Raw genomic sequence first — 24972 nt, forward strand, 5'->3', positions numbered from 1 at the left:
AGTATAAATGCCCGCATGGGGCGTTTCGCCGCAGTTTAGAGTGATGATGGCCCGCAGAGGAGTACACACACTGCTTTTAGCTTTACTCTGGACTACATTTTCCGGCTCCACACTCGGGAATCATCTGCATAAGGCGAGGATCCGAGTGAAGAGTGAAAGTAAGAGACATGACTCTAACTCCATCTGTCTATTTACTATCTCTCATCCATCTAACACCATATTACTTCCTACAATCTTTTTATTCTTAATGTCTTTACTGGTTTCAGTCTGGATCAGTGCTCTGTTATCAGACAGTGTGGAGCTTTGTAGGTGAGATGTGTCAGTTCAGGAGTGTTCTGTATGACCCGATACATTCTGTCTAAATACAAACCTTCAGGTGCACATAGACTACACTGTCAAGTGCAGCTTTTTGAACAGGAGATATTTTAGTTTTGTATTTATTTATTTATTTTAGTTCTGTAGATTAGTTTTGGAACTTCTCTAAATATCTGTTGAGTTTGATTTAAGAGGGTAGCGTTGCTGCCTTCAAGCTCCAGGGTCCCGGGTTCCATCCTGGTGTCCGCTGACTGTCTGTGAGAAGTTTAGCATGTTCTCCCCGTGTCCGTGTGGGTTCCCTCGGGGTTCTCTAGGTTCCTCACAACTTCCAAAAATTTACCAGTAGGTGAATAGACTAAAATAATTGGCTAAAATAATACGCACGCACGCACTCACACACACACACACACACACACACACACACACACACACACACACACACACACACACACACCTGGCTCCTGTACAGGATGTATTACTGGCTCACACCTAATGTTCCTGAGTTGGGCTCTGGATCCACTGTGACCCTGCCATGTAATTCCCTCTTTTTCTTTTGATTCTAGTCATGTATTCATTGAATTTATTCATTTGTAGTCATGTCTCTGCCCCTGCCCTGACACTGGTTTATTGCCCTGTTGTATGTTGATTGTTCTAACCTATTTACTATATTTTTGGTCAGTTTGTCTATTTAGGCCCTCCTTTTTCTTTGTCTTGTTGCGAGGTTTTATCTTGTTTTTCTGCTGATTACTGTAACTTTTTGAACATGCCATATTTTAGTTTTTGATTGATTTATTTATTTTAGTTCTGTAGATTAGTTTTGGAACTTCTCTAAATATCTGTTGAGTTTGATTTAAGAGGGTAGCGTTGCTGCCTTCAAGCTCCAGGGTCCCGGGTTCCATCCTGGTGTCCGCTGACTGTCTGTGAGAAGTTTAGCACGTTCTCCCCGTGTCCGTGTGGGTTCCCTCGGGGTTCTCCAGTTTCCTCACACCATACACACATCTGGCTTCCTGTCCAGGTTGTGTTATCGACTCCCACCCCGTGTTTCAGGGATCCACTGGGATTCTGGTCAGGATAAAGCACTGAAAATGACCGAGAAGTGTATAAGTGAAACAGTGAAAACAAATCTAGATCAAATTGGATTAGGACATTTGTAATTAGGCACTTCGAGTACAAATATATATTTGAGTACTAATTGACACTAGCGCATTTATACACTGTTCATACATAAGCGTAACTGATTTACGCTCCAAGTGCATCATGTAAAGCTGGATTTTTGGTGGAACACTTTAATATTAATATTAAAATGGATATTTTTCTGATCCGACTGCCCTCCTATTCCTTTTTGTTTTGTCTGGCACTAGTATTACACTACAGCGCTGTTGAATTTTCCTTTCTGATTGGTCAGAAGATGGTCATTAATTTTCTCAGACAATAGTTCCAGCTTAATTAACACAATGGTTGTTGTAATACGGTATAGTTTCTATAGTAACAGACCATCCACAGGGGGTTGTATGATGAACAGTCCACATAAATAGATTTGATATGGTGAAGTTTCCTGTGGTGAAGTTTATTATTATTATTATTATTATTATTATTATTATTATTATTATTCATGGAAGGAGTGTCCAGTGTCAAGTTTTTATGTTGTTGTTTTTTTTAATTAACGTTGATGGAGAATAAAAAGAGAGGCTGGTGATGGAATGACCGTTAGCTGCTTTAACATAAGCAATAACTGGAACTAAGTCTTTTTTCCTGGACATCCCTTAGCATTAAATGTAATTAGTGTTATATAAGAAATGATAACTTGGTATGATGTAGAAGGAATAAAACAGTAAATTTTTAAAACAGTATTCTTTGGGGTGGTAAGAGTAATTCCGCGTCATTACCGGTCGCATCACACCACCGCTTCGTTGGTTGTTTTTGCATAACTTTGCAACCCGACATGTTTTAGTCCTTACATAATATATAAAAAATACTCAGCTGTTTGGAAGCCATTCAACACTTCTGCCTTGTGTCAGTGGACAGATCTGATTAACAGCTGCCGAAGAGAATTTACAGCGATTACCAAGCGGGGTTGTTTCTATGGGGAAAGGAATTCATGTTATTCTGAAACGTCTTCAGTGCAGCAGAAGAAATGTGAACTGCTGTGTGTTGACTTTCACTGAGGAACAAAAGTTGCGGAGTATAAATTTAATAGAGAAACACGATGTGCTAGAAATAAAGTGCAAGGTATGCACTGCAGGGAATGAACTGAAGCTCAAATCCAAACATCATGTGGATCAATGCAAATATATGTTCGCTGTGTGGGGTTCTGTGACCTTTGAACCCCGTGATGGACTGACATCCCTGTTTCAGACTTGCATTCAATTCTTCCAAGATGGATCCACTTTGACCCTGACCAGGATAAAGCGCTTACTGAAGATAAGAACTGACGAACGCATTCAATTTTGTGTTTTCCACTGGAATCGTTTCATGGTGGCATGAATTTCCCTTCCCATAGACCTTTGCTCTGACCTTTGCTCCAAAAACATGAAAGAAACAAATCACATGCAGCAGAGAAACAGTTCTCTTATTCATATAAAGTTACATGAATAACACCATCTGTCTCTCTCTCTCTCTCTCTCTCTCTCTCAGATGCAGAATTTCTCAGGTTTAATACATCAAGTGGACACATGATTGATAACCTGAAGCTGATCCGTGATCCCCACAGTGTAAACATCTATGCAGGAAGTCCTCAGGGCCTGTACATGTTAAATCCAGGAGAACATCCAGCAGTGCAGCAGGTAAACTGTAATCCCAGCATCTCTTCCCATATCTCACTTGATATCATGTAACATATACTATCATACTCTATATTATCATAAACGTAATAATAGTAATAATAATAAGAAGAAGAATAGATGCATTAAAGATGCTACACAATCTGAGGTAGACCAGGATTTTGAAAAAAGGACAGAAGGACAGCGTTTGTACGGATTTCCTCATAAGCATCGTAGACACCTGACCTGCCTGAGGAAAGGTCCAGAAACCCTTTGAGCGTCATTTTAACTGACTCTAGCTGTTGTGTTTCTTCGTGTTGAGATATTATGATAGGTAGTGAAGCTACACAGGAAACCAGCTGCACCCTTAGAGATAAAAAAGACTATCTCTAGAATCTCTTGACATACAGAATGATGAACTGTCTTACTACAGCTTTATTTACTGATGATATTAACTCAGGTGTTTTACTTTGTGGACAGGTGCATGTGCCAATATTTGAACCGGAATGCAAGAGCAACCCTACTGTAAGTTCCACACATACTATATGATGATTCATGCTCATTAGGATTTTAAATAATGCCGTAAAGTGTGTAAACGGGTCATGGTGTAGTTTTGTTCCTGTTCCAAACACACCCGAGTTATTTTCTGTAATGTAATATCATGTAAATACACGAATAATGATGATAATTATACAATACGTACTGCCTGGTGCAAAGCACAGTTACGCGTACCGCTCCGAAATAACAAAAGTAACACAACTTACCGACTGTTACAAAGTGCTGACACTGGAGACTCCTTCCAACAGTCAATCCATGTATCACTGATTAGATGTTTTCTTTATTAAACAACAATAATATATTTATAACCCGTTCGTGTGGTTGTTACTATAGAAATGCTAAAAATGATAAAGTGTTAATTAGATTGAGGGCTGTGATCTAAATATGCAGCTGGAACTGTTCTCAGAGCTGCTGTTTATATCTTTATCTATATCTGTTGTTGTCTACAGTATATGTTATAGAATTGATCATGTCTTGCTGAACAACAGATGGATGATTATTATATAAAGAGCTGTTTAGCTTATTTATAAAAAGAAAGAAAGAAAAAAGAAGTCTTAAACCCATCTGAAATGTGCATACTTGTTGCAAATATGACTCGTAGACGTACTTTTTTTGCGTACGTGTTGACTTTGGTGTTGGGAGTGGTTCTGTTTTTCTTGGTCTAAACTGTTGAGCAAGCTTTTCTTAAACAAACTCCTCCGTTTCCTAGCAGATGGACCTCCGTGTGCACTGTACCAGGTTATGCTATGTGCAGACGAAAACATTTACGCCTTTGATCAGAGATAGAACACTTTGATTATAAACCGTGACGGGACGGTCTTCCTCTGTGAAAATGACGGACATCCGGTCTCAATTATACAGTCTTTAGTTCTCAGGCTTTGGGAGTGTTGGGAGTCAAAAGAGACCAAAATAAGTTATTATTTGTCAGTTGTGGAAATGTCTGTATTGATTTTCAGGATTGTGAATACAAAATCACTCTGCTGAAAGAGGGGAGGAATGGAAATCCACTGTTCATGTGTGGATCCAGAAACGAGGATACAAAGTGCTGTGATGTGGTATGTTTATGGGTTTTCTTCAAACACAAGTCTGCAGTGTGGATGTGATTATGCACTTGTATGCCGGTCCTTACACTTGGCAGGACTTACTGCATGTAATTTCATTTTAAACATGACAGGAAACGTATTGGATTGTGAATAATATTCTAAAAGCCGTCTTTATATTTCATGCCAGAGCTCAGAGAACATTCCCGTGAACTGCACCATACTGAGGCATCCAACACAAATCGATGAGCCAGCTTTGCACGTTGGTAAGAATGCGTTCAGACCTGCGTTTCTTCACAGATCAAGCTGCTAATACTTCTTTCATTCACTCTTTTCATTCAAACATACCAAACGTACAGTCTAGATCAGAATTATTGGCACCCTTGGTATCGTAGTCCTCTGACCTAAATCCATGTCCATGTGGAGAGATTCTGTATTGAGGAATGCTCTCAGATTCCTTGCGTATACCTTACAGAAGAAGACGCCGTGCAGAGCAAATGAGCCTGCTATCGGACTTGTACCCGATACCGGTGTAGCTACTGATGCATCCCTAACTATGATGCGTTTGTTGAAAAACAAGTATTTTCAATTATCAGTCTATGCTAATTAACCACATTTTGTACTCAGGGTGCCATTAATAATGGAGCTCACTTTATATTCTGCACTAGTTTCAGAGTACACTTCAGTGTATCCAAACATGAGCTGTTGACAGTTAGAATAGATGCCCAGTTCACACAGTCACACCGTTTCTGTTTTGATTAGGCAGTAAACAATTTGTGGAAGCTAATCTGAAACTTTCTGAAGAATTTTAGAGGTGAATTGTAGGAAAAGGAAGTGCAGGGAGGAAAGAGAGGCATTTAGCAAAGAACTAAAGCACATTCACTAAAGATGCCAACGCTAATACAGTGACCAGCATCTTGTGAGAGTTTGAGAGAAAGGTTTAAGGCGATGTGCATGTTATCTGAGCAGTTTCTTTATTGGAATTAATGTTTAACGCACAGGCCAGATGTCATTTGCATTTGTGTGGAACAGATTAGTTATAGATTAGTAACTGACGTTATTTTCATAGCGCTGTTTGCGTAAGCTTTCATCACAGTTTATTCTCGCAGTCTTGTAGCAGTAACAGTTCTGCTGGAAGCACGGAATGGGATCGTGCTGTCCGAGAAGGATGTATGCAGCAGTCCTTCATATTTGTCCAGAAGACAAAATATCTGTCATTAGGCTGCTTTAACGTGCACCTGTTATGGTTTTTCAAATAGTCCCGTTCATGTAGTGTGTTATATATGTCGCTGTTTCTGAATGTAAAACGTCTGCAAAGTTTCAAAAATCAAAGCGCACGACAAACAGAGTTATCGACTCCTAAAAGAAGGAATCGATTCTGAACAGCTGAATCGAGTCATTAGTGATTCCAGACTTTACTTCCTGTACTAACCTATGTAGTTTTATAACAATAAACCCCGCCTCTGGTCTTCATCGGCTGCTCGCTGACAGACGGAGCTGAAACTCGTTACAGTAGTTTCCTTTTTGAAACACGCTGACAGCGCTAGACCAATCACAACAGGACTGGGACATCTGACCAATCAGAGCAGAGTATGCTCTCTGAAAGGAGGAGTTTAGAGTGAATCATTTAGAACAAATCATTTAATGAGTCATTTGTGACACTGGGGGGAAAAAGGTAATGCTGCAGTTTAAATTATGAGCACGTTAAAGTGTTTTTTGACCGTGGGTGCATGTAAATCTATTGTATGAGACCTTTAAAGCAAAATTAGGCTCGTTTCAAACCCATAATAGGTGTGCTTTAACATTTTTTTTATTCAGCACATGAAACAGAATAAACATTTTAGGTGTTTAACAGAGGACCTTATCCAGAGTGACATGTTTATCTATCTGAGAGTTGAGGGTTAAGGACCTTGCTTGGCCGTGTTGGGGTTTGAACTCACAACCTTCCACTCAGTAGTTCAACCTCCAACCTCTTAACCACTGAACCTCCACTGCCCATGTCGGAATGTGCTGGTGAAAAAAACTAGCCTTGTTAGTGAGCAAATATAATCTGCTCGTATGATACAATTTGCAACAAGCAACTACAATGTTATCAAAAACAATTCTTTGCCAATATTTTGTCTAAGCAAAACGAACCCAGCTGGTGAATTCTGAATGTGTATCTTACCCCGTGTCTGATGTGTGTTTGTTGTGTGTATCCCAGGTGACTCGCTATATTACACAGTCTCGAGTAGGAACAGTGAACAAATTAGCAAAGGCCTTTACAGATGGACCGCTGCCGGAATCACCTGGACAAATTCGAGACAAACCGGTGAGAGAGACATGCTGCATCCAGCTGCTGAATCACAGTCCAAATATCGTAGTGGTTAATTAAGCAGTGGTCAAACAGAGTATTGGCATCGATAAACATTGAAACACAAGCGAAATCCAAAGAATGTCAAACACAGAGTAGCAAAATGGAAAAGGAACAGAAATAGCAGTCAGGCAGCTCAAAATAGCAACAGCAGAAATAGCAGTCAGGGAAAAGACCGCTCAGAACTGTTACAATTACAATAAAGGGCAAGACTTCACAATTAGTAACATGAACCATGTCCTTATATAGTGAGCAAACCAGGAAGTAGACAGCAAACAGGAACTCAGTTTTTTGTGATAGTTGCGCCCAACGATGCTTGATTTATCTGTGGATTTTTTCAAAATTTGCGGTGCAATTTATGGAGTTCTTTTGTGCTTTGGCTGAACGCACACTGTGTTGACGTCACATGGCGCTTCTTGGCCCAAATCTGCGGAAAATCTGCAGTAATTTTGAAGAACCGCAAGCTCCTGTGAATATTGTGGAGATTTTTTTTTATTTGAGTTGCGCTAGTTTCTTCGATCGCAAAATCACAAAATACTAGAGTGACTGGGAAATGGGCAGATGACTAGACTTCTGGGGACACTGACCTCTACTAGCAGGGAGAGGCACTGTCCTGGGGTATTGTGACAAGATTATACTAATGGATAGTCTTTATCCACTAAATCTAAAATTATACAAGCTGGTCATTCTAGCATTGTGGCTAAACTTAACTTTTCAAATATCTAAGCCTGATCACTTGTTTTTCTCTGGTTTCAGAGAAGAGGAATGTAAAAATATTAGCAAATGAAGGCAATGGGTCACTGGATGGAAAAGTGTACTCCTTCTTCATCGAGCAGAACCAGAACCAGGATCTGGACTCGGACATGACCCTCTGGATACCGCGAGTTTCTCAGATCTGCATGGTAATGCCACTCAATAATGCCACTCAATAATGCCACTCAATAGCTGCAGTCACAGTAGCACTCCTACTTTTCCAACCATACTGCGAAGTTTCAAAATAACATTCTTTCCCCAAAACTAGTTTGTGTAATTTGTAACATGAAGAAATAGTGTTGTACTTCCCATTGTTTTTTTTGTCCCCCCCCCCCGAAGAACATTTACTAATCAGCGTCATCTGCACTGTCTGTAGTTAGGGAAGGGATTTCTAAATGACAGTAATAAGGAACAAATGACAATGGAGAAATTTCAGTTCTTGTGACACATCAGTTCAGACATTAAACACAATGGTTTTACGAGCAGGCTCCTACACCCAGCACGGTGGCTCTGAAAGAGCGCAAAAAAGGCATCACGAGCCATACAATTAACACATAAGGAATAAAAATTTGCTCTACTACAAATGATATACAGAATTATACAGTATCAGAGGCCGCTCTGACAATATTATTGCACTCATTCTGATACGTTGTCGTTTCTATAGTAACGCCTTCCACAATCATTTTATGTTTTGGCAGACACTCATATACACGCGTATACAGATTCTTAAAAGTATAATCGTTGATATGGAGAGGTTTTCTATGAGGATTCATACACTTGTCAGCACTTTGTAGCTGTAACGTTAAGTTTTCCGACATGGGAAAGTCCTCAGGACAGAAGGCTTTGTGCTTTCCAGTTTCTTGGTAACGTGACAAGCTGCGGTTTGTCATCAAGAGAAGCTGGTTAGGGACCGACGGCTTGTAGCTGTTCTGACGTTTGTGAGAACGGGAGCTCACTTGTAACATACTAAAATTGTAATCGTTGGCTATGAGAGGGAATAAAACACTATGCGACATGCTGTGATTGGAAACTAATCAACGGTGTGATGTTAACAATAACTCTGCTTCATCACACCAGCCCACTGTTGATTATTTTCCTAGGACATCATGCCCCAACATGTTTTATTCCTTATACAATGCGAGTAATGTACTATGCAGTGTGCTGTATAGACAATAGCTATGCTGTGAGTAAAAAAAAGGTTTGTTTAAACTTCAGGAAATGAGTTACAATAATACAGTATATTACAGTAACTTACAGTCTTACAGCAGGGTTTGATTGAACACTTGTCGTTAGTTATTTAACTGCCAATAATGGGTAAACGTTAATAAAATCACACATTTTGAGAAACCTTCGACCAGCAGTGTAGATTTATCCTGCAGCTGCTGTTTACAGTCTTTGCCAGTACAGTACGCCCAATTCAGCTCATAATTTAACCTGAGGTTGTTTATATTATTTTTAACGAGCTGAATCAGCACAGCTCAAGGCCATAGGCATGCAGAGGACACCTTAGAGAACCTCTGCCCAGACTAAAGTGACCATTTCCTCCTTCTGTACTCAGGCGGATCGGGGTGGCAGTAAATCAGTTCTGCAGTACCGCTGGACGTCCATGCTGACCGCACGCCTGTTTTGCGGGGATGAGAAGAAGCGGATCTCGTATACCGAGCTGCTGGACGTTGCTGTGCTGGAAGCTACAGACTGGAAAAACACCATAATTTACGCCCTCTTCAAAAATGCCTAGTAAGATGATGCATTGTAGTGAGCACCTGACCAGGTGTTCAGTGTTATTTGTTTCATGTATATCTGCAGTATACTTCCTAATGAGGACAGTCTGTCTGCACACTGCCCTGGGGAGATGTGAACTCAATGACATGGCCATTATATGTGGTGCTGAATGTTCACCTGATATCGTAAATACTGATCCAGCAGCTGCTATCACTCACAGGGTTCACTATGTTGCTTACTCCAAAATAGTACGGCCATATTCCTGTGGCAGATTAACATAAGCTACAAAATATCTTGAAAACATGAAAAAAGTAACCTGTTTGCTTAGCATTAACTTAGCAGCTAGCTAGTATGAGAGCACAGCTAGCTAGCTAATTAGGGGGGCGGGGGCGGGGGGGGGGGCTGGATTTAAAATAAATCTGCCTAGCATTACATATTTGGTTACATAAAGAGAGTGTCATTTGAGTAGCTAAACGTAACCAGTTAAATAGCTAGCTAGTTTCCTAGTTACCTGCTATCGCTCTATAAAATAAATATAATAAGAAATAAGGTATTAAATATGAGTTAAATGAGGTAGTTAAACACTACTTAGTAACATGCTTAGCTAGCTCAACATATGACTTAAAAATCCTCTCAGGTTAGTGTTATGTATATCACTTAGCAATGCCCTTTAAAGCCTTTTGATTTAGCTCGTAATAAGTAGCTAGGTAGCGCTAGCAGTGAACAGCTAATACCATTTATATCCTCAGAGATGGTAGAATATTAGTGCTGTTTGCGCTCTGCCGTCTTACAGCTTTCGACAAAGTCAAAATTGCAGAATTTTTTAATGAGATTTTGTGAGCCAAAGATGACATTACCAGTTCCTCTCGGGTTAGCTCTTGATAGCTATGTATAGCTAGTGTTAGCACTTATGAATATCACTCGTCAAACGCCTGTTGAGTTAGCTCATGGTAGCTAGCTAGTCACTGTTAGCTGTGAGCTAATAAGGCAGCTATAGCTAGTGTTATGATAACTCATGACGACTCCGCTATAGCTAGTTGCATGTTAGCTGACGTTAGCTGGTTTTCGCTAGCGTTAAGTTGTCTCGTGTTACCTAGCTAGCATTATCCATTAACACTTATGGATACAATTAAAAAATCCTCACAGAAATCCTGCCACGTTAGCTTATGTACACTAATAATATTGGTGAAAATTCCTGCGCATATATAAACAATGATCAATGTTCAAGATGGAGGACAGACCTTACAGATTTTGATATGTTTTGTAAATGTGTAATATTGATTGATTGATTGATTGCTCAAACCAAACCCTACACTACCAGTTTCAGTCTATGACAGACAGATGATAAATAGTTATAAACCTTGGCAAAGTTACACACTATGCACACATTGAATTATGAATAGACATGTCATGTGTAGGAGTTGAGTCAACAGCACACAGTGTCTGGTTTATTTTTTACATCAGTTATTCAAGCTACCCCAGCTATTATTTCATGACATGCTTTGTGATGACGCTAATAATTAACCGCTAGTAATTTCTATATAAGGAATTGGTCAGAAGTGTCTTATTTGGGTTTAGTGCTCATTCGGGAATATTTCCATTTACTACTCATGTGGAAGTTAAAAGTGCTTCCTCATTTCAGGAACCTTGTGTTTCCGTCAGCTGTTTCTGTTCCCTTAGACACTCACAGTCTGTAGTCTTCATTTAACGGAGGTCGAAACACCGTGTGTGTTTGTGTGTGTTTGTGTGTGTTTGTGTGAAGGCTATAAAGCTGACCTTTGTGCCTCTGTTTCTCTCCCATAGCAACCTGAGAGCCGTGTGTGTTTACAAAATGTCCGACATCATTCGGGTCTTCACGAGCAACACATTCAAAGATGAATCTGAGACGTTTTCTTCAACACGTCCTGGAGAGGTACACTACCATTCAGTAAAACAGAAATAAACCACAACTTTATCTCTCCGCCCTTCTTAAATTAGTTATAACTGTGTTTTACAGTGTGTAGAAGACAGTCGTACGTTATCGCCAAGTTTTCTGAAGTTTATGGACCGTCGTCCGGAGTTGAAGCAGTGGATTAAGCCTGCACGGGACCCTCTGTTGTTCGACCACCATCACTACACACTCCTGCAGGTGGACAGAGTGGAGAGCAAGAGATCAGGAAACAGCCATCATAATGTCCTCCTCATGAGTCTAAGTGAGCAGTTTTCTGTTTACCAGTAAAGCAGTAGTCTTACAGAAACATGACTGTAAATAAGAAATGTACGAGTCACGTAATATGAGTCGATACAATCTAAGAACAGAGGTAGATTAGGCTTCTGCAGAAGAAGAGCATTATGGGACACTGGTGTAAGAAAGGATTAAGAACCAAAGAGTGAGTGACTTTAACTAAGGTTTCGGAATGTTACGGATATCTTAGTTAAGTGCATTAAGTTTCAGACTTAACACTGCAGGACCAACTGACTGGCATTTCTTATGCCAAGTGGACAATACAGTACTTTTACAAGCTCAGAATTGCCGCGCTGCTCACACGACACGCTTTATCACTTGTGATCTGTTCTAAGTTGTCCTGTCTGGCTCAGCTATATTAAAGCTCTCCTATTAGTCTACTAGTCAAAGGTGCCTAAGCTGCAGTAACATCTGATATCACTGGTATCTACTTAACAAAATATATCCAGCTGATTGGTGTGAAATCAATTACGGTGCATCCAAAAATCACAATTCAAATGTATACTGGAGGTCAGACAAGGTGACACACAGATAACCTATCATACAGTACGAAAAACAGGTACAGATGATTACTCACTGTTTGTGGCTGTGGGTTCCCGGCCCACTTGATTCCACATGCCGAAGTGTCCTCGGGTCAGACGCTGAACCCCAAGTTGCCCCTGATGGCGAGTTAGCCCTTGCATGGCAGCTCTGCTACCATTGGTGTGTGAGTGTGTGTGTGAATGGGTGAATGAAAATCAGTGTAAAGCGCTTTGTAGAACCGCTAAGGTCAAGGTTGGTCAATTTATCTCTAATGAGAAAGCCAGAATCGAAGGTGGCAAGGGGAAACTCCCTGAGACGACATGAGGAGGAACCAAAGAGGAACCAAAACGGAAATCGTGTTCACCTGGGTGACACCAGATTATAAATCATTAACCTTCTATAACTGTATACTATCCATCCATCCATCTTCTATACCGCTTATCCTTCAAGGTCGCGGGGAACCTGGAGCCTATCTCAGGAGACATGGGGCACAAGGCGGGGTACACCCTGGACGGCGTGCCAATCCATCGAAAGGGAACTGTATACTATATAGTCAAAATTGACAGCTGTGTAAACAGAAACTTATGAGCAACGTATGAGTACGAGCATCAGTTTCTGAATTCATCATAGTTATAACGTAAAGTCGATTGTATCAAACTGACGTTCTTATCTGCTCGATGATGGAGACTTGGGGGCGAATTGTTCTTAGCAATTGCAGTACTGACTAATAGTACCATTTCGGTTCTGACTCAGAGACTGCTAATGTTTTGGAATGCCTATAGGACTGTTCATGCTAGTATCCTGAATTCGTTAAGTGTCAACTTTAGCCTCTTACTCATCTTGTGTGTTGATAGGGGACAGTATGTCTTAGGGTAGCGTTGTTTTTGTTACACCATAAATCAGGCATGGGCTGACTTTTAAAACCGAGGTTAAGCAAATATTTACGTATAAAAACACGTTTCCTTCTTCACAAAAAGAGGAAGAGGATGTTCTGAGTTACACATGTACTGTAATTCAAATGGAGTTCTCAGAAAAGTAGTGGCGTGGCGACTTCTTCTTTCAATTCCGTTCTCTGCGCCTTTTATCACATTTAGCGTCCGGGGGAAATGTAGGTTATCTGTCGATACGGACGATACACTGATACAGACAGTGCATGACACAAATATCACAGAGTTACCAAACTGCTAGTTGCACACGACTCTTAGCTGAACAAAATGATATTTGCACCACTACTGTAACAGTACTTTAGTCTACAAACATCGTCACCTCGGCGTTAAATCTTCATTTTCTTTTTCCCGCTCTCTCTCGCGTGTCCTTCCCTCCAAGTCCGCTTCACCTCTCCTCCCATTCTTTTCGCAACTCCCCAAAAAAGGTGATCTCTGATTGGCTACGAGTATAATTAACCAGGAAACATATTGGCTTAGACTACTCCACTGAAAACAAATTACAACTCGCCCTAAAACAAAGGATTGTGTGAAATGTAGTTTTCCATTGAATTGACCCAAATATGTAGCAAGCACGCCATTTATTCAGATGCATTTTTGGGAGGTATCTACAATTGTAACACTGTTCTATACGGTGTGTTTGGGTCTACACGAAGATTAAAGTCCTGTCGCTTGCATATTATTCTGCAGAATGGGGTTAGGGTTAGGGTCTGTATACCACATTTGGTTTGAAGCAGAAATATGTAACTGATCTGCCGGAAACCTGCTCTGGAGACCTTCACACCCGCCATGCTCTATTTTAGTTCTGTGCCTATAACAGAGCAAATGTCACAATCTATAAATGGAAATTAAAAACTCAGACTCGAAAGATTAGTTTCCTATGAAGTGTGATTTGCATGCTCCTGGTGTTTCAAACCTTCATTCATTCAGAGTCAGTAATCCAAGTGAATTTATCGTCATTTCAACCATATACTGCTGGTACAGTATAAACACAGGATGGAGATTTTAAGCGTGTGAATTTATCCCTATTGAGCGAGCCGGTGGTGACGGTGGTGAAGAAAAACTCCGTAAGATGTTATGAGGAAGAAACCTTGAGAGGAACCGGACTCAGAAGGGAACCCGTCCTCATCTGGGTCACGACGGATAGTGTGAATGTAAAGGGAAGTTCATTATGTTTTTTATATGAAGTCTGTTTGTTGAACTAGTCCACTGTTCACTAAAGGAGACCCGAGTGTAAAACTTCACGTGGTAATTGCAGTCCCAAGGCCATCGCGGCAACCGTAGTCCCGGCAACCACAGCGAGAACGTCCATGTGGAATCGAGGTCCAAAACCATTTCCATCGTACTTCAAGCAGCACCGTCCTCACAATCTCCAGGCTGCACTTCTTAGAGTCATCCGCAGTGGCAGGATGTAGCCTCCAGGTGATGAGAGCTCCATCCAGAGGTAGGGCGTCAGGTTGGATCAGGCAGGTCCGGAGAGCAGAAAGGGTCAGGATCACTGGCGTCTCCATAAAATCTTGTGTAGCTCGACACACGTACTCAAAAAGTGTGCCTTTCATTAGCCTTCAGACTAATATTCTTTAATGTACACTAAAGATACAAAAGACGTTCCCTTCATGGTACCAACTGTTGAACTGTGAAGTCATTTTCGGTTTTCTTCTTCATAAAGATGCAAGCAGGCACAAAACTCAGAGAAGAGGAACAGTTCTATCGAAACTACATGTACGAATTCAGGTGTTATCCTGTCAGTGTTCAGTCCTCAGCTCACCTCCCTAAATACAGAAGCCCGTGCTTCAAAACATCACACATACAGAAGCCCATTATTAGAATATTTTACCCCAGCTGCTCCTCCAAGGTCAACCAACAGATAAACCTGTCTCCTAGGCCTTCGAAAAAAACATTCTTGTTCACAATATCTGCTCTGTGACCACGTTTTCATTATCACACGAACCTTGAGAAGTGATTATCATGCTCCAGCCGGTCCATACAGGATTTCACAGCAATGTTTTTTTGTGATTGTTGCGACCAGGAATGCTCGATTGTGCTGTGGATTTATTTTTGTGCAAAATTTGCGAAGCGATTTGCGCCTTTTTTTTGTGCGTTTCTGCAGAAAACTACTTGAATTGGTGAACTTTCAACCGCACAAAAATTGCCTTTCGCGGTGATATTTTGTCGGTAAATACTGTACTCGTGTTCGATGCACATAAACCGAAGAGGGCTTTGGCTGAATGCGCGTTGTGATGACGTCACACAAAACGTCCGGGCCGAAATCTGCGGAAAATCTGCGGTCATTTCGAAAAAAATGGGCCGGCTCCTGAGAAACTGGCGGAGTTTCGTTGATTTCGCGTTTATTTCTGCGATCACGAAATTGCAAAAACCTGGAGGGACTGTCCAGTAAGTCTGAAAATTACATATCATACCGTACCATGCTGTTAATATGAACAGTAAGAAGAGCTATAATGAAAAGCCATAGCTATTCTTCACCAACCCAGCTACAAAATAAAGGTACTTTTAGTTTGCAAGGTAATATTTGCGAAAGAATGCAGTTTATGCAGCGCTGAGAGCGGCCAGCAGTTTGTTTATTACATTTCAACCCTACAGCACATTAGATCAGTTTTATCCAGTCACGCACTGTGAGGCCCCAGTAACTAACTAGCATATTTCATTATTAAAAACAAAGCGCAAGGCGATCTTTGCATGTTCTCCCTTCATTTTAACAGTCAAATGAAGCAATGTTGATGCCTCCGGACTTAGTCGTTTTCTCCAAAAGAACAATTTTGCGTCTTCGAAATTTGAATATTTCAAAATTCGATGTACAGACTGGCTCACCGCGAGAACCCTCCAAGCACCGTTCTTCGGTCTCACGCAAACTATTGGCTTGTGTTTGTTTTTTACTGGGTGAAAACTTCGTGTTTAGTTCATTTTTCTCGTCCTCGTTCATTACACATCCCAGCATTCTTAGATCCGGTTGTTAAGCGTACGTTTGTCGTTGTGCCACACAAATACTGCCGACACAAATACTGACGCCATCGCAAAGATACAGCTTTACCCCTGACTGTTACAGAGCACTGACAATGGAGACTCCTTCCATAAATGTTAAACACCTCCTTACAGAAAAACCCCACGTATACTGTTACGAACGGACTCTGAACGGAAGCAATTGCAGATGAAAGTCTTTATTTACACACCAGAGCTCAACCAACAGAAATCGCGGTCTAAACTGGAAGGGATATACTCGAGGTCTTAAACATGAAACTAGATTTAAAGCATGGAACAAACACATGACACGAAGACATTACCGCTTAGCATCAGGGTAGTTAGCACTAACACGACCGTAGACTTGTTTATCATTTAACTAGAATTAAGGCATGAAACACGAAACTTGATCGAGACATGGAAACACTACCGCTTAACACAATTACACATTTACACATTTAACTAGAACCGAGGCATGAAACATGAAACCAGAGCAGGGCATGGAAACGCTACCGCGTAGCACCATTACCCATTTACCCATTTAATACTGCGCGAAGTGCGCAGCAACGCGAGGGGTTTAAATAACAAATGTCATTTACCTTAAACACCGACAGCTGGTAACAGTCAATACACACCCTTGAAAAACAACCAATGACTAAACAAGGAGAAGACAAAACAAACAAACGCACATGTCCGTTGTAAACAAAGTCTCCATAGTTCATACGTAACTCGCGAGCACGTGCTCGCCCTAGTTCGTGCACGCGTGCACCCTCCGGCTCTCCGTGCACATCGCCGCCGCAGCGCCATCTGCCGGCAAGATCGTGACACATACATATCCAATTATACGTTTTTCTTTGTTCAATAACAAAGAAACGCTTGTTAAGAACACTTGATCTGCCATAAACGCGTAATAGATCACGGATAACGAATACATTAATATAAATCTGTGATTCCATCAGAGCTCCTGTTACGAAAAATAAACGAACATTTTCTGACCAATCAGAGTAGAGAAATTCCCTTCCCATCTGGTATAGTATTATTTCAGAAACAGTATAGTTTCTGGATTCATGGACACCGAACGTCTTCGGTTCTTTCGTTTACGAGGCAATCGAAGCTTGTTGATGTCTCTACAGGTCCATTTTTAATGTTCCTTATCATGCAATCAATGAAGTGGTACTCCAGTGGTCTCCTAATTAATGAGAGATGAAGATAAATACTAAAGCATGTCTTTCAAGGAATATGATTGCTGCCTAGTGTAGTCGAATGGAGTTATGTAAGAAATGTGTAAGGTGAGAATGTCTGCTGTCTGCGTTTACCACGCTGGCCACTAACGTGGCTCAAATCGAGTAATATTTGTATGTGTCGCTTGAGCGATTGTCTAACATCCTGTTGTCTCTCAGTATTGGATTCTCACAGTGTTTAATATTGTTTTTGCTTAACTAAGATGGATTACATCACTGATATGTGCTATATGTTAATGTGTTTTGATTATTCTGGCCTCCATTTTTTTTTTTTTTTTTTTTTTTTTTTTTTTTCTAGCACACTCTGTAAAGAGAAGAGACCATTAGTGTTCTTTATCCAGATGAAACCTTTAACACACCCATGGTTAGTAAGACATGTATCACCTGGTTCTCTAGTCTGGTTTCGGGAGACCCCCCAAAGAGGGGAGTTTTATTTTTTTTTCCCCCTCTTCCTCTTCTCAAAGTTCTGATTGAATAATAACATACCACTTTATGACTAGATGTAAATCATCAGAATTTCCAAAGAGGGGGAATACAAAACACATGTAGGTGTAGAGTACCTGTGTGGGTAAAAAAGGACTTTCTACAGCGTGGTGTGATGTGGCCCACTGGAGTTTCTGTTACATTTCCAATGACGATGTGCAGAAGTTTCATTCCTCTTGTGTCAGTGCTAACGAGTTTTTATTCATTAGACCGACACTGGAATAATATTTTCCATTCATAGTAATGTAATGTAGTGGAACATCATGAGACATGAATTTCTGTTCTCACTTACATAACTGTAAAAAAACCATTGTTCACTCACCAGCTGCTCTGTTCTCTCTCTCTCTCTGTTGAAGACGGCTTCACGATGGGCGAAATGGGCAGCTGATTTACTTTATCATTACTTTATTTTTTTATTTTTTTATTTTTTCCACCTTGCATTTTCGTCCTTTCCTTTTGAAAATATGATATTTATTTTCGATTCATTTGTACGAATAAAAATGTCCATCGTGACACATATCGTGTATTTATCGTGTCAGTTGTGCTGAGGGTTTGCTAATAAACCACCAGTATGGCTGACGACAGGTTCAGAGATTTTTGATTGGCGTTTATTAAAAAAAATAAAATAAATAAATAAATAAAAAAGGGAAGCATTTCTCGTGGAAGGAGAGAGAAAATTAAACAGATTGCCTTTTAATAATCTGTTACATTTTACAGTTCAAAGTGTATTATGATATTATTATACTGCAGAGTCATAATGTCCAGCCCTGTAATAAAATAACACGAGTAACCTGTCATAGTATGTCATAGTAGAGAACATTTATATATATAAACCATATATATATATATGGTTTGTTTTCTCTCTTTAGACAATGGCAAGGTCCATAAAGTCCTGGAGCAGGATGGCGACCCCTTCATCATCGCCGAGTACGAGCCCTTTCAAAACAGGACACACATCTCCAGCATGCTTCTCGACAGTACAACAGTAAGTGACTCTGTTATTAACCTGACCGAGAAACATCTCTCAGCACTACAGGAGCTATGAAACGATAAACTCTCACTCTGGCATTTTATGTACAGTAGATCGTCAAGAGTGATTTAGACATCTCATACACCTTTTGACTTTGGTAGGTCGTACAGTATCATAGCCAATAGGAATGTCTCATTCAGAAGCCATAGACTAGGCTAGACGAGCCGAGACTCGGCTTCATCGATAACGCAGCACATTATTTCATTAAAGACGGAACGTGTTCGACGAAATGAAAACTCTCTTTAGGGATTTATTCGAAATTATTCTGAAATAGATTGAATGTATTTTCGATCTTTCCCTACCGCAAGGCGGGCGGAGTATTCCCGTTAAAGCAGAACTGTTTCTTCAGCTGTGTCTGCGGAATGTTTTTGTTCATCCTGCAGAAAAAGCTGTACGTGAGTTCCAACAGCGAGGTGATCCGGATCGACCTGCAGGACTGCAGTGTGTACGGGAAACACTGCGAGAACTGTGTGATGGCCCGAGACCCGTACTGCGGCTGGTCCTTCGCGATGTGTTCAGCTAAACTTGGGTACGTGCTGAAACTTACATCATTAATTTCTTCCCACTCTGGAAATTTGATTTCAAGGCTAAAATGTAGATTACACTAAGCAAATAGAAGCAACACAGTGCAGGAAGCATGCGGCATTGTGGGGTCTAGTGTTCAGGGATTTGCGTGAGCCCACTGCATACCATTTGCAGTGCAGTGCTGTGCATCTCGTGGTTCGTCTTCCTGTTTCACAAGAGGATATTGCACCGATGCAGGTGTGAAGTCGAGGCGACAGAAGCAGAACAAGTTGACCTCATTGTTTACTCTTCTTTACTCTTCGTTCGCTCCGTGCTCTTGTGCAACCTGATGTCGTGCAAAAATATGCAAGAATTCCAACAAACCAGAGCGATTTGATTGCATGTCATTTAAATAAAGTCAAAAGAGATGCTATAAACTAACCTTAACTTTGTTCACGGAACTTCCTGAGGATGCTTCGCAGGCTTGAGAAGGTTTGAGTTTAAATTGCAAGACTTGCGTTAACCACACGCAGACCAGTGCCGGTTAAACAACTAGATGTAGATGGTACTTTGCAGAAATACCACAAACATCACTCAGACACTCATGGCGATACAGTCGTGTCCTTCTCAGAAAACTCCTCCTTCAGCGAAGAATAAGTTTATACGATAATAAAAAGTTCATATGTGTGAAAATGACCGTCCCAGTACATCTCGTAATTTCCCTTTAAGCATAAACGCCTGCTTTCTGATGTAGTCTGATGTTGGTCTTCTGCTCCACAATGTGCTTTCCAACTACAAAATACAGGTCATTTTTGGAGGACTTCATTTCTTTCCTGTCAGTGTAAAGTAGGAGGGGCTAATCTCGGGTGAAGTTTGAGGAAGCCTCACAAGGTTGATGGGGCTCATAGGTCCACTATGGCTTTTATCAAATGCATTCATTCAGCATCTTAAACATGCGTAAACGTCTTTTCACGTTGAAAGAAAATGGAAGATAAACTAATGATGAGAGATAATCTAATGAAAGAAAGATAACCCAGTCAGTGAAAGGTAACCTCCATCCATCCATTTTCTACACCGCTTATAATACAGGGTCACGGGGAACTTGGAGCATGGGATATAAGGTGGGGTACACCCCAGACCATCGCAGGGCACACTCACACACACACACACACTCACACACACCCATTCATACACTACGGACACTTTGGAAACTCCGATCGGCAAACCACGCATGTCTTTGGACTGGGGGAGGAAACCGGAGGAACATGGAAACTCCGTACACACAGGGCAGAGGCGGGTATCGAATCCCCAACCCTGGAGGTGTGAGGCGACCGTGCGCCCGGAAGGATAACATAACGAGATTAAAAAAAATGTAATGAATTATTAAAAGATTACCAACTGAGTGAAAGAACACGGCGAGAGAATTACTCTGTAAACAGTTTAACCTCACGCTTTCGGTGTTTCATAGATCACCGTGTTCCCTGAGTCCTTCATTTATTCCTACGTCAGCACTGATTCATTTCATACGTTGGAGATTAAATACATTTAATCCTCTATATAAAGTTATGTTGGGAAAGAATGGAATGAAAGGTTAGTGGGAGATGTAGTAATGGTGGTACAAACGTATTCATTATTGCTTTGCTTTCGCATCGGAATGAAGTGCAACGCCTTTTGCACTCTGTGCAGAATTCACACTTACACACACACACTTACTTAGTCGTTATGTCCCATGACACTCTTACACGCACACACACACACACACACTCACTTGCAACCCACCCATGCTCCTAAATGTAATGGGCTCAGGCTGTATTTACTTATATCATCTACCCACATATATACGCATACCTGTGTTCCTGTGCTAAATTCTGTCTAAACTAGATGTGGTTTGTGGTTATACTAGAATAACTCAGAGTATCACTTCAACGACGTTACTGTCACCAACCCCAAGGCTGATTATTTTACACAAACTTATTGATATAAGAATGACACATCATACTTTTTTTTATCCATTTCCAGTTACACGTATAGATGTGTTATGTCCATGAAACGAGTTCCTGTCCTCGCTTACGTCATAGCGGTCGTTCCCTCACCAGCTTCTCTTTTCTCTCTCTCTTAATAAGACACACACAAATAAATAAATGCAGCTTGTCAAGTTACAGAGAAACCGCAAAGTGCAAAAACTCCTGGAAATGTTACTGACTGTTCCAAAGTACTGACACTGGAGACTCCTTCCATGGCCTTCGACGAATGTCCCCTTAGAGAAAACTTCATACCAACGATTATGCATGCAGATAACACGTTTTTTTCTTCTTCTTAAAAATCTGTTTATTAGCAGTCTTGGATTACCTCCATCATGCAAGTGTCTCTGAACGAGCCGTTACTATGGAAACAGTAACGTATTACAACGAGCGCGTAAATATAAACCTGAGATTTGCCTCGTAGCCTGAACTGCTGTTCCTTCTGACCAATCAGATTTGAGAATTCAACAGCGCTGTGCTATAGTAATAATAATAATAATAATAATAATAATAATAATAATTAATTAAATCCTGAAACTGACCCTATACAGTTTTGAGTTGTGTCGTGAAAAATGAAGAGAGATTGTAGAAGGTTTGAGAAATCTAATCTTCATCATTGATGATGGAGGATTCATACTTTCGGGTCCTGTTCTACACGCTGAAATGTTTCCCGTCATCTACAGTCAGAACTTTCCTAACGAATTATTTGTGATCTTATTCCATAGAACCTTACAAGATGTGACCCATGGAAATCACTCTGTATGTGAAAAAGGTAGGTCTCTATGTGTGTGTGTGTGTGTGTGTGTGTGTGTGTGTGTGTGTGGCTTCATGCTTACCTCATGAAATAAACGGACGTTCTGTACCTACTTTACAAAAATTGTGCTCACAGCAGAAGTGATGCATAAAATTGCACAATTAAAACGTAGCAACAAGCCCAGAATCGCCCCTGGTGATAGATATGAGTGTTCAAGCCGAGTCTGAAAACACCCTGAGACACTCTTATGCGCCTTTAATGAATGTATTTGAATAAAAACTGGAATTAGAGATGCAGCTTAAATGCAAAATACCATTTGGCATCTCTGAGAATTCAGCACGGGTTTTTATTTATTTATTTATTTCAGCGCATTCACCTATTTAGACACGAGGGCAGTGGTGGACTAGCGGTTGAGGCTCTGGGTTATTGATCAGAAGGTCGGCGGTTCAAGCTACCACTGTTGGGCCCTTGAGCAAGGCCCTTAACCCTCTCTGCTCCAGGGGGCGCTGTATCATCTCTGACCCCAACTTCCTGACAGGCTGGAGTATGCGAAGAAAAGAATTTCACTGTGCTCTATTGTATATGTGACCAATAAAGTATTCCTCAGTCAATCCCAGGTCTAATCTACAGGCTTTTGGATCAGACCGCTTAGTCCATACCTAACACACAGACTCTATGGGGATGTACTATAACCATACTAGAGCTTAGCATATACGCAGTGTATCTCTTTCTACATTAACAGCTATGTGGGTTGTTGTTGTTTTTTGTTTTTTTTTGTACCAGTGAAGGTTTCGTGTTAAGCAGTCTCTCACAGTCCTTACCACTGGCGTTGTTGATGTGCTGTGCAAACGACTTCAACAAATATCATGTGCCTCGTGTCAATAAAGCCTAGAGTCAATAAAGCCTAGAGTCAATAAAATGTGATTAATACGCTGTCTTTTTATTACTTAAAAACAAAACGCCATAACGAGCCGTGTAGCCATGAGCTGTCAACTGAAACGAATATGAAATAACCTTCACGCTTAGTCATTTTAGTCGTCAAGCATGGCAATCTATATATATATCAATAAAGGTGTGTTGTGAATAAAAATGCGTGCACACCACGGTGAACTTGTTTCCCACCAAGACTGAGGAAAAGGGGAAAGTTTGTCACCGCGATGTAGTTGGGATGGAAATGCTAAGACCTGACAATCCCGGTCCTGTCATAAGGGTTGTATTATATTAACCTCGAGTGTATCGGAGGAGACTAGACGGTCAGGTCACGTGACGGATTGATCATGTGATGACCGACATCAGATTGTTTTGGTCCTACACGCAGTCATATGACGTCTCAGTCGTATCTATGGAGGAACTTAATATATCATTTTACTCTATGGTTGCAGTTATTGTCATTTTAGCTTAGACTTGTCTCTAATATTGACCTTTGTGCTCATTTCTAACTCGTGACCTCCAACTGTTATCTTCGCAGGTGCCCCCAAAACCAGTGAGTCTCGGACAAATGGCAAGAGAGACCTTCCTAGCAGCGTCCCTCGAGACTCTAAGTTCTATCTTAGTTGCCCCATGGAATCCCAGCATGCGTCATATGTTTGGGACCACCGGGGCAGGATAAGAGAGTGTGTCTCAACTGAACAGGACTGCCTTTTCATGATCGATAGCATGAGCGAAAAGGACGAGGGCGTTTATGAATGCGTCTCCTCAGAGAACGGCTACGACAGGACGATCGTCCGACAGGAGCTGCTGATGAACTCCGCCTCGGAGACCAGAACGACTCGCGTCACGTCAGCGTTAGCGTGCCTTCTGTTCCTGATCTCTGTGATCTGCTAGCGCTGTCTGGATGTTGAATTCACGTCGTGCCTTTCTCATAACGAAGGTTGATATCTCATATCGATGTCTCCATCCCTGGTCCTGGACATGCGTAAGTGCTCACGGTCCCGCTAATAGATGACGCAGACACCGCCTCGACTTTGTAGTGAATTGAACCCTTTCTCAAAGTTTTCTAAATGCATTAACACACACACACAAACCATGAATGTTACAACAGAAGAGACACAAGAAGACAAGAACACACCCACTGCTGTTCATCTTCCTGTGTTCACCGGAGTTACCGACGTTTCATCACCCACATCCTACATCATCCTGCCTTTCTTGAACTCGAGTTTATTGAGCACAGAGACTGACGAGCATCCACGAGTTCCACATTTTACCCAACCACAAACTGTGCAACCATGTTTACTGCGACAGACGTGTTTTACACAACCTTGCTCAAGATGCACAGAACAACATACTGTGTTGTAAGTTACTCCGAGGTATTAAGAGCATTTGCACTTTTTTCTCCACCCGTGGGTGATGTAATTTATTACCTTCTTCTTGTTCCTGTCGTATATTAACTGCCCGCTTTTGATTTGTATTTATAGAATAGAATTTATATTAAAACCAATTAAAATCACTGTTTTACTAAGAGGCAATGTATATTTTCTTACGTTTACAATATTGTTTGTTCTATTTTCTATAATTACAGTAAAGCAAATATAAGTTTATCTGTTTATGAAACCTATTTCTACACATTTGTCCCCGTTTCAAGCTCGAGATCTTGGGTCTTGTTCCGTTGGCAGATAGGGTTTCTGATTGTAAGTATTTATTAAGGAACAATTGAAGTAATCTGTCAATGGAATATTTAATAAAAATAAACCATAGAATAATAGGTAGAAATAATAGAAAACGTAACGTTTGACACGAGGAGGCTTCAGATCACCCGGTCCTGCGCTGTTTTGTC

The 24972-nt window shown here is 40.9% G+C and overlaps 1 protein-coding gene across 1 annotated transcript; it reads left to right on the forward strand.

Annotated features, from left to right (window-relative positions):
- LOC108264455 (semaphorin-7A) lies at positions 1-24659 on the forward strand. The gene is made up of 14 exons (XM_017466000.3): positions 1-158; positions 2950-3098; positions 3555-3599; positions 4589-4687; positions 4863-4938; positions 6876-6983; positions 7782-7927; positions 9337-9515; positions 11304-11412; positions 11497-11692; positions 18760-18875; positions 19304-19449; positions 22171-22217; positions 23668-24659. Exons 1-14 carry the CDS (start codon positions 8-10, stop codon positions 24021-24023), a joined length of 1923 nt encoding a protein of 640 aa, XP_017321489.2. The 5' UTR covers positions 1-7; the 3' UTR covers positions 24024-24659.
- The last annotated feature ends 313 nt before the right edge of the window (positions 24660-24972 follow it).

The sequence above is a fragment of the Ictalurus punctatus genome, chromosome 4, assembly GCF_001660625.3.
Source record: "Ictalurus punctatus breed USDA103 chromosome 4, Coco_2.0, whole genome shotgun sequence".
In the NCBI taxonomy this organism is placed as follows: domain Eukaryota; kingdom Metazoa; phylum Chordata; class Actinopteri; order Siluriformes; family Ictaluridae; genus Ictalurus; species Ictalurus punctatus.

Bases quoted from the DNA above. Each gene is read 5' to 3' on its own strand.
- LOC108264455 (XM_017466000.3), top strand. From the start codon at position 8: ATGCCCGCATGGGGCGTTTCGCCGCAGTTTAGAGTGATGATGGCCCGC. The intron at 3,600-4,588 runs GTAAGTTCCACA...ATTGATTTTCAG, and splicing joins AATGCAAGAGCAACCCTACT to GATTGTGAATACAAAATCAC. The intron at 4,688-4,862 runs GTATGTTTATGG...ATTTCATGCCAG, and splicing joins ATACAAAGTGCTGTGATGTG to AGCTCAGAGAACATTCCCGT.